The sequence below is a fragment of the Manis pentadactyla genome, chromosome 8, assembly GCF_030020395.1.
Source record: "Manis pentadactyla isolate mManPen7 chromosome 8, mManPen7.hap1, whole genome shotgun sequence".
Lineage (NCBI taxonomy): Eukaryota > Metazoa > Chordata > Mammalia > Pholidota > Manidae > Manis > Manis pentadactyla.
The window spans coordinates 59206903-59216644 of NC_080026.1; the positions used below are offsets into that span (position 1 = coordinate 59206903).

The 9742-nt window shown below is 51.3% G+C and overlaps 1 protein-coding gene across 4 annotated transcripts in view; it reads left to right on the forward strand.

The window, feature by feature from the left end:
* Positions 1 to 8697, forward strand: part of C8H10orf71 (chromosome 8 C10orf71 homolog) — a 27712-nt gene extending 19015 nt beyond the window's left edge. For 3 of the 4 annotated variants that reach the window (XM_036916613.2, XM_036916612.2, XM_036916616.2), the window contains exon 3: positions 3575 to 8697. In XM_036916613.2, coding sequence (XP_036772508.2) covers positions 3716 to 7999 — 4284 coding nt within the window. In that variant the 5' untranslated portion in view covers positions 3575 to 3715 and the 3' untranslated portion in view covers positions 8000 to 8697. Of the gene's footprint in view, positions 1 to 1238; positions 2310 to 3574 lie in introns of those variants that run through there. The other variant, XR_008998862.1, reaches the window with a different exon arrangement.
* The last annotated feature ends 1045 nt before the right edge of the window (positions 8698 to 9742 follow it).

Consider the following 9742-nt stretch of genomic DNA (forward strand, 5'->3'; position numbering starts at 1 on the left):
CTCAAGGAAATGCCTTTTGTTGTTAGCTACTATGCGGATGGGTTCCCCCAGGTATTGGGAGACCAGGGGGTGGGAGTAAGGGGGTGAAGACAACTTTATGACTGTCCCTTCTGAACCCAGGTAAATCAAATCAGACTTGAAGAAATTATCTGAATGAAGCTAGCAAGGGGGAGTTCTCTCTTTTTCCTGAGGCAGAAGAAATGTGGTTACAATAGTTCCCCTCGTGTGCAACGTTTCACTTTCTGTGTTTTCAGTTACCTGCAGTCAACCACAGTCCAGAAGCAAATCATCCTCCTTCTTACGTATCATCAGATGGTCAATAGTAGCCTAACACTAGTCACAATGCCTGCATCATTCGCTTCACTTCCTCTCATCACATAGGCATTTTATCATGTCCCATCATCACAAGAAGGGTGAGCACAGTCCACTAAGATATTTTGAGAGAGACCACATCCACATAACTTTTGTTTTAGTATATTATTGTAATTGTTCTGTTTTATTATTAGTTATCGTTAATCTCTTACCATCCCTAACAAACAAATTGAAGTTTCTCATAGGTTTTCATGTATAAGAAAAAACATAGTATACATAGGGTTCAGTACTATCCATGGCATCACGCACCCTCTGGGGGTCTTGGGACGTATCTGCTACAGATAAATGTGGACTAACTGCGCTTTATGAATTTTCTAAATATCAATGAACGCCTGCATTACTCTTTGGAATTACAACACAAACCCAAGATCAGTGAGGGTTGTTTGGCCACACAACAAAAACAGAAGCCGGGCAAATTAAGCAGAAATGGGTATTGAAAGTCAATTGGAGCCCACATGGATTCAAGGTGAAGGCTGGCGTTACAGGCTGGGAAAGAGCGAACAGAGAGCTCTGCTGCCAGAAAGAATATCTGAGCGCATTTCCATCCTTGCATCACTCTGGGAAAAACAGTGCGATGGGCCTGGCCTGAGTCTCACATTAGCACTTGGCCTTGGGAGGTCTCCCCAAACACCTGAACTTCCAGCCCCAGCAAGACTGAACATGGCAGGGAGAGGAAATTCCCCCAAAGGGGTAAAATATTTTTACTCAGAGAAGGGAGATGGAAGCTGAGTTGTTCAAAAAAACAACAAATTCCTACTAATAGTAGAGGGCAGTTAATAAACTGGGGTGGAGGGTGTTTACTTAACTCTGAGGTTCTAAATTTAAATCTCCAACTGTTCTCTTTTCATCATAATTTGGAAATATAGAAACCCCAGTATTTCTCCATTGCCCAGTTTGGACATTGCCAAGATCAAAACACCAGCATTCAAGACATCAGAAGACTCCCTGAGGTTCTGTAGGACCTCAAGATACAGAAAACTTGACTTATGGTGGCCAAAGCCACTAAGGTCGCTCACATCCCCCCACCAGGCAACACAGATCCCAGTGGGTGTGGCTGTGGTATAGGCTCCTGGCTCAGCAGTGCCATGCAGGACCAGGACAGGCCCTCATCATGCTGGTCTTTGGTCATCACTGCTTGTCCCTCAGGGTTCCAAAGTGAAGGCCTCAGTGCTATGAGTTGAATGGTACCCCACCACACCCAAGATGCATATGTTGAAATCCTGACCCCCAGATCTCAGGATGTGATCTTACTTGGGATAGGGTCATGGCAAATATAATTCATTAAAATGAGGTCACTGGGGTGGGCTCTGGTGTCCTTCAAAGAAGGAGAAATTTGGACACAGAGGCCTGCAAAGAGGAAAGACCATGTGAAGTCGGCTCTCCATAAGCTGGGAGACAGGCCGGAGTCAGGCCCACCCTCATGGCCCTCAGAACACCTCGCTTTGGGACTTTGAGCCTCCAGGACCATGAGATAATAACTTCCTGTTGTCGAAGACACATTCCCACTAACTGTGCACAAGTGTTTCAGTTTCTCCACCTTCTTATCAGCTCTTCTTATTCTCTGTTTTCCAGTTTATCTGTTTTGGGGGTTTTTTTTGATGGTAGCCATCTTAATGGGTGAAGGTAGTACATTGCATTCCCTTCTGGATCCTGTCTGGGAATGCTGGGACCCTGACCACTACCCATGTTCATAGCAGCATTATTCAAAATAGCCAAAAGATAAAAGCAACTGTGCCCATTGAAAGATGAATGTATAAACAAAATGTGGTCTATACACACCGTGGAATATTATTCAGCCTTAAAAAGGGAAGAAATTCTGACATATGCTACAGCATGAATGATCCTTGAGGACATTCACTAAGTGAATAAACCAGTTGCAAAAAGACAATTCCTGTATGATTCCATCATATGAGGCACCTGAATGGTCAAATTCATAGAGACAGAAAGTAGAAGAATGGTTGCGAGGGGCTGGGGGAGGAGGAATGGGCATTCTGTCTGGGAAGATGAAAAAGCTCTGGAGATGGATGGTGGTGATGATTGCCCAGCAATGTGAATATACTCAATGCCTCTGAACTGCACTCTTAAAAATGGTTAAGGTGATAAATTTTATGGCATGCATATGCCACTACAATTTGTTTTTAAATAAAAAGATAATATAAGGAAGGGGCTATTACAGGATGTAAGAATTAGGGAGACCCCAGGATGTAGACTCACTCGGGAGGAGTAGGAGCCAGCATCCCCACAGCCTCAGGAGACCATGGGGCCAGTGGTTGCAGGGCCCAGCAAGAATCAGAGCCCAGGGAGGGGCCATGGTTACAGAAGGCTGTGGCATTGCCAGGACCCCACACCATAGCCAGAAGCAGGGAGTGGGGAAAAATGCTAGGGATGCTGGCTTCCCCTCCCACCAGCTGCTCCCAGCATCTCCCATTGGCCACACCCAAGGGTGAGTCAGACAGTAAGGCACCCAGGCAATGCAGGCTCTTGGGTACAGGGCCCTCTCGGGGTCACTCTGGGACCAGTTCAACCATCAAACAGACAGCCTAGTGGCTCCTGAGCTCCTGGGTCTGACAGTCTAATGAAGGGAAAGGCAACAAAGAAGTAAATTTAATTTTAGAATGTGTTCAGTGCCACAAAGAAAATAAACCAAGTACCATGAGAAAGAGTAACAGGAGACACCTCATATGATGTCAGGGACCATCTCTCTGCAAAAATAACATGTCTGAACTTTAGGCCCTGTATTAGACAGAGGAACTGAACCAATAGATGTGTTTATAGAGAGATATATTTTAAGGAACTGGTTCATGCAATTGTGAGGGCTGGCAAGTCAGATATCTGCAGGGCCAAACTGGAGACTCAGGGAGGAACTGATGTTGCAGCTCCAGCCCAAAGAATGGAGACAGAATTCCCTCTTCCTTAAAAAGCCTCAGTCCTTTGGTTATAGTACATCTACATTATGGAGGGTAATCTGCTTTACTCAAAGTCTACTAATTTAAATGTTAATTACATCTAAAAAATTTCATCTAAAAAATACCTTCATAGCAATATCTGGACTGGCATTTGACCAAAAACTGGCATCAGGGCCCAGCCAAGTGGACACACAAAACTATCACAGGCACAATTACCCTCCTGGGCCAGCTTGTAGTTCTTACATGGAGTTGCCAAGTTGGATCCTATTCATACCCTGCACTTCTTTCTTTTGCAGAAAAAAGTCCCACCTTGTAATTGCATCTGGTCAACAGGAAGCTCTAGTTTTGTGGGAAGAGGGCTACATCGAACCCTTCCAGAGTCATCACCCAGAGGTGCCCACTGGCTGACCAGGGACAGTCTTCCCAGTTGGCGGACGATGCAGGGGAATAAGAAGTGTACCGATGGGTTCAGCGACTCCTCAAGCATAGGCAGTGTGCTGGACGATGCAGACAGGGAGGTGAGCAGCCTCACGGACCGGGCTTTCCGTAGCTTGTGCATCTCAGAGGACACATCGTTCAATGACCCTGACCTGGCCCTGTCCCCGGATATCACCCACCAGGTGTTTGGGAATTTCCACCAGGTAACAGTGAGCCACACCCACAGGAAAAGTGGCATTTGGAGCCAGTTACCATCACAAGGCACCGAGCATGCAGGCTGGGCAGCCACCTTCCAACAGCTACCCAAGTATGTTCAAGGGGAAGAGAAATACCCCAAAAGCAGCCCCCCGTTAACACCAGTCCAGAGGAGACTGGAGGTGCCAGTTTCCGGCCTGAGAAGCAGCAACAAGCCTATTTCCAAAGTGTCATCACTAATTAAATCTTTCGACAGGACAGAGAACCAACATTGTGACAGCAGGCCTCCTACCAGCAAGCCTCCAGCTCTCAAAAACCCCCCCAAATTTGCTCCTCTTCCGGAAAGTGGTGTCAACTTCTGCTTTGATTCTGCCTTTTTGACTGTGAGGAGGGTGCCTGCCGAAGTCTCCGGCACCCACCAGAACAGCCACCAGCCTGGCAGGAGGCACAGTGAGCAGGAGTCCCCCAAGAGTTCCGAGATCGCCTGTCATGACATGAGCGGCTTCCTCCCAACTCCGGAAAATGTGGCCAACTCATTTGAGTCGAAGTTCCTCTCTCTGCCCCACAAGCCAGCCAAGGGGGAGCCTGGGAAAGGCAAGGAGTGGACTTGCAAAGGGACCTTTCTTCATAGTGAAAACAGTGCTTTTGAGTCATGGAATGCCCACCAGCCAAGGCTGCCCGAGAGAAAGGACACTGCTGACTCTGTCCCAGAAAGCGAAGCCCCCAGACATTACGAGGACTCGCCCTTGTTAGATTCCCAGGCGCCTGAGCACAGAGTCTCTCCCTGCCAAGTCAGGGCCAGCTGCAGCCAGGAGGAGAACAGGCTGGCAGCAGGAGCTCTCTCCACACCTGCACCCTGGGGATCGAGGGATCTGGGAGCCCAGGTACTCGCCACAGAGGGAAGAGCTTCCAGCTCACAGCCTGACCCTCAGGTGAAGCCAACCCAGCCCCCATGGAGGAAACCAAAGCCTAGCAAAGGAAGGAAAGAAAGTGTACAAAATGCTTCCGAGGAGAAAAAGCAGACCAACAGGAGAGGCCCACCCTTACATACAAAGCACAATCCCCAGGGGCAATTTCCAGAAAATGGTGCTCCTGACATGACCGTGGACCCCAATGAGCATTACAATCCTCCTTTCAACATCAGTAAGCTTCTGACCCCTGTCATACCCACCAAGCACATCCTGGACTCATCCAACCCCCAGCCAGCAGAGATAACCCCATCACCCCTAGGACAGCTAAACGGATACCAAGAGAAGGAGCCAGGTGAATGTCAGTCTTGGGACAGCTACAAATCCAAAGCCCCAAGCCTGCTATTCAACCTCAAAGATGTGCGGAAGCACGTTAAGAGCACATACAGCCCCTCACCTCTCTTAAAAGGTGTCGATGACAAAACCAGAGGTAAGCAAGAACCCATGAGCAATGGTGTTATCCTTCCCAATGGGCTTGAGGAAAGCCCCCCAAATGAGATTTCTAAGGAGAGACCAGCTGATGCCCCTTCTGGGTCGCATGTCAGCACCCAGAAAGACCCCAGAGCCGACCCCGATGCAGACAACACAGACAACTGTCTAAATCTGAGCTCACCTCCAGCCATCGCCAAAGCCTCCTCCTGTGTCAATGGGGAGATCGCCTACAGGAACAGCTATGAGAAGAGCAACGCCAATGGAGAATTAGAGATGGGTGCCACCAGGTCCAGCTGGGGTCCGGACACCAGGGATCACTGCCTCCGGAAGCAGTGGTCCCTGAAGCTGTGCAGCAGAGAGCCAGAACCAGGGAAGGTGGAGGAGAAACCAAAGAGCCCCAGCCTAGAGAAGAGGCTCTCAAGATCAGTCTCTCAAGAGACAGAACCCGAGAGAGAGGCAGGACTTCAGAATCCAAACATCAACCAGAAATTCTCCCCTGGGCCCCTCTCTCCGGAGGAGGAAGATGTGTTTTATAGTGACAGCCAGTCTGATTTTATGCCAGGCTTCACAAGTAAAGCCAAATTCAGCACCAGCTCTTCAGATCAGTCATTTGCCTCGTTCGAGGAGCCACAGAAGATGTGGTTCACCGAGAGCCAGCAGGAAGACAGGAGGAATGACGTGGGTGCAGGTGACAGTGAGAAGCAGAAAGTGATGAGGAAGGAGCTCCAGTACCGTGCCTTAAGTAATGGGCACGTGTGCATGGAGGAGCCCAGCAGGGTGGAATCACTGCAAGGAGAAGGGGAAAGTCTGTCTGGAGGTAGACACAGGAAGGCTTCAAGGGAGGAAGCTAATTTCAAAGGCGCATGGATTGGAGGAAGTAAGGATACAAACCTTTCACATGCCAAAGACCTTACCCCCTCACCATCTTCCGCTTCAAACAAGCACATTCTGTTTGCAATTAAAGACAACACCCTCAGGGCCACTCCTGTGATAAAGCCCATCATGCTGCCCCTCCTGAGGGTCTTGTCCTTGGAGGACTCTCTCGGCAGTGGCCACAAAGAGGAGGAATTGCCAAGGCCAGGCTGGGGTGAGGATGCAGGACTCTGTGCCCCCGAGAGCCAGGAAATGCCCAGCACCCCAACACCTGTTAGCATGCAGGGCACACACTGGAAGCACACAACCTATGAGGGCACAGAGGACCACAGGCAGATGCCCAGAGTGGCCAGGACAGACACCTCCCAGCCAGCCCCAAAGGGAAATGTCCAGTCTCCTCTGGTGGGGGGAGAGGGTGAAGGGCTGAAGCCACCCTCGGAGACAGCATGTAAAGCTGTGGCCAGTGACAGCAAGCGGGGTTCCACAGACCAGGTGAAGCTGGATGTTCCAAGGCACATCCCTACGATCACCTTGCCCCAAGGTGACCTATATGACCAGCCACCCCCAAAACAGCTGGAAGCCTGTTGGAAAGAGCCAACAGAAGATTTCAAAAGTCACTTTTTGTCTATCTTCAGAGCAGAGTCCCAGGGCAGAAGACTGGTGTCTGGTGAGATGACAACTTCCCCCAATGCCAGCTCCCTGGAGGAGAATAGTGTATGCTCCCCTGCTGCCAACAGTATGTGGGACGATGCTTCCCAGACCCCCAGAGAGCTGGGCCTACTGCCCGGGGAACCTCCCCACACCAGCCCCTGGGCCAGCTCCTGCCCTGCAAGGGTCACCCGGAGGGAGGACGTGACACATGCCCTCACATGGGAGGCCAGCTCTGACCCCCAACTTGAGCCATTAGCAGAAGATCTCAGGACGCTTTCTCCAGAAGGCTCATTGATGGACACAGCCACCAGTTCAGCAGGCCTCCCTGAGAAACCAGAGCCTCCTGCTCAGCTGGAGAGGGCAGCTGGCAAGCCACCTGCAGTCCCACCCAAAACAGAAAAGGCCCTGCGGCGGGCAAAGAAGCTGGCAAGCAAGCGGAAAAAGCCTGACCAGTGGCAGAAGCACGGCGAACCCCAGGAGGAAAAGCCCTGCCTGGGTGACACAGAGCATAGACCGCTGTCCCCCGGAGAGAGGCCCCGGTCCAGGTTCCCTGTGGTCCATTCCCTGCCCCCTCCTGTGCACCGCCACTCAGTGTCTGTCTTCTCAGAGCCAGTCAGGGGGCAGCCTGGGGGGTCCCAGTCCCTCACGCCCCTGCCCCCTTACCCTGCCACACAGAAGGTCCTTCAAGACCCCCAGTCTGGAGAGTACTTTGTCTTTGATCTGCCACTCCAGGTGAAAATCAAAACCTTCTATGACCCAGAGACAGGCAAATACGTCAAAGTCCCCATCCCATCCTCAGAGGGCGGCTCCCCAGAGCCCTCCCCGCCAGAGGCGCTGGCTGCCCCCTATATGCTGTACCCCCGCCTCCAGCCCCTGCCCGTGACAGCCTCCATGCCGCTACGCTGCTCCTCTCAGCTCTCTGCCCCCACCTTCCTGAGGCAGGGCCCTCACACTGAGCAGACAGACGGCCCCGGGCCCCAGAGTGCCCTCGATGCCAGCCTACCGCTGGCCCCCAAGCCTCACAGCAGCCCCACCCAGCACTCTGCAGGCCAGCACCCTGAAGGGCCTCCCAGGAGCCAAGGGGAGGAGGGGGGAGATGCTCCAAGCCTGAGCATCATCTCTACCAACGACCTAGAGGACTTTGCCACAGAAGGCATTTCTTGAGAATCACAGCTGACTCACCAGCCCCCATAAACCCAGAAGAGTTTACTCCCCCTTCCCCCAGATGAACACTTACACACACACACACACACACACACACACACACACACACACTTCAACACAAACTTAGCCATTTGAGGATCTGAGGTCCCTAAAGTCTCAGAATAAGTGAAAGTCCTGAGGAAACCCCATCTGAATGGCTCCCTGGTGCTCTTCCCCCTGGGAGGGTGCCGCTTGCATGCCCTAGGTCCTTCTGAGCCCCTTCCTGTATCCCAGATCCCTCCACTTCTTTTCTCCTCCCCTCCCTTCCTCCCCGTCCTTCTCTGTCCCTGCCACCAGCACAGTCTAGCCTGATTCCTAAAGGCTATTCTTCTCCAGCACCCCTACCCACTCCTCAAGGACAGGTTTGCCCCCTGAAAGGCTGCGTTGTGCTGAGCCCTGCCTGGCAAGCCGACCACCCAGCACGCCCCCTACCCCCCAGTCTAGGTCAGGCATAGCACATGTACCCCCTCACACAGAGCAGTCATCTCCAGCTTACCTCCTGCAGCAGTGGCTGAGGACCGACCCAAGGCAATTGTGCAGAAATGTTTATTTGAATAGAATGGGTTTTCTTTACTAAGGAAACTTTCCTCTGAAGGCTATTTTCTGAAAAAGAAAAGGCTCCGTTTTAAGAAGTGAAACAAGTTTGTAGATGTGCTTCTGTCACCAGACTGCTGTCTTTCTTCTGTGGGCAGTGTCAAGTCTCAGCTGCTGAGCAAAGGGCTGTGTGTCCCCCAGGCTTTCCATCCCGGCCATAGGGTCTCCACATCTGAACAGAGCAGCCTTGGCGTCCGCTACAGGCCCAACGTCCCTCCCAATCTTCCAGCACCTGCCCATGCCTTCTTGGGGCCATGCTCTCCACTAGCACTGGGGGCAGAGATGGGGGGGCCCCAAGCCCAACCCCAAGTATGGTCCAAGGACCTAAGTTAGGCCCCAACTCTCCTGACTTAGTGACCGGTACCTGTGCCCTGTGCTCAAAAGGAAATAGTATTTCCCCCACGTTGCTGGTCTTTAGGGATTTGGAGGGAGATAATCAACTCAAGGGAGCAGAGAGCAATAACAACCAACCCCATACTTCTGGGAGCAGGGAGAGTCTGTGAGCACATGCCCACCATGCACAACGGTGCTGCGAGGGAAACCCAGCCGGTCCTCATGGGCTTTTCCCCCAGGACTTCTGCTGAAGCCTTTTAATTCTTGTGCTGTGGGTAAGACATGGGGCAAAAGTGTTTCCCACCTCATTTAGAAAGGGCAGCTGCCAGAACTGTAGTGCCAACACTCCAGGGGACCACCCAAAATGCATTGTCCTTGTTCTTCTGGCAAAGGTTCTGTTTCCCGGCTGGGAAGATGGGAAGACATGTGCTCACCAGGTTCCCAACTCACACAAATACAGGGACTTGGAGCATATTCTGGGTCATGATTTGGATTCAGGATTTATACCTGTATGTTTTACCAATAAGCACAGCCACACCCTAATGTTGTTTTTAAAGTGCTACACAAATGCCCCAGCTCAGTGCCCTGGTAGGACAGCTAGACAATTAGTCAGGAATACAGGCAGGCCATTGGCTGAGAAATCGGGATCCACAAGTTACTCACTGGGGTGCAAGTGAGGAAAACAAAGTTGTGATAGTGGCTCTGCCACCAGATGGCTAAGTGTGCTCTCATCTCATTTTCATCTCACTAAGATAAGAAAAGTAAATGTCTTATTTT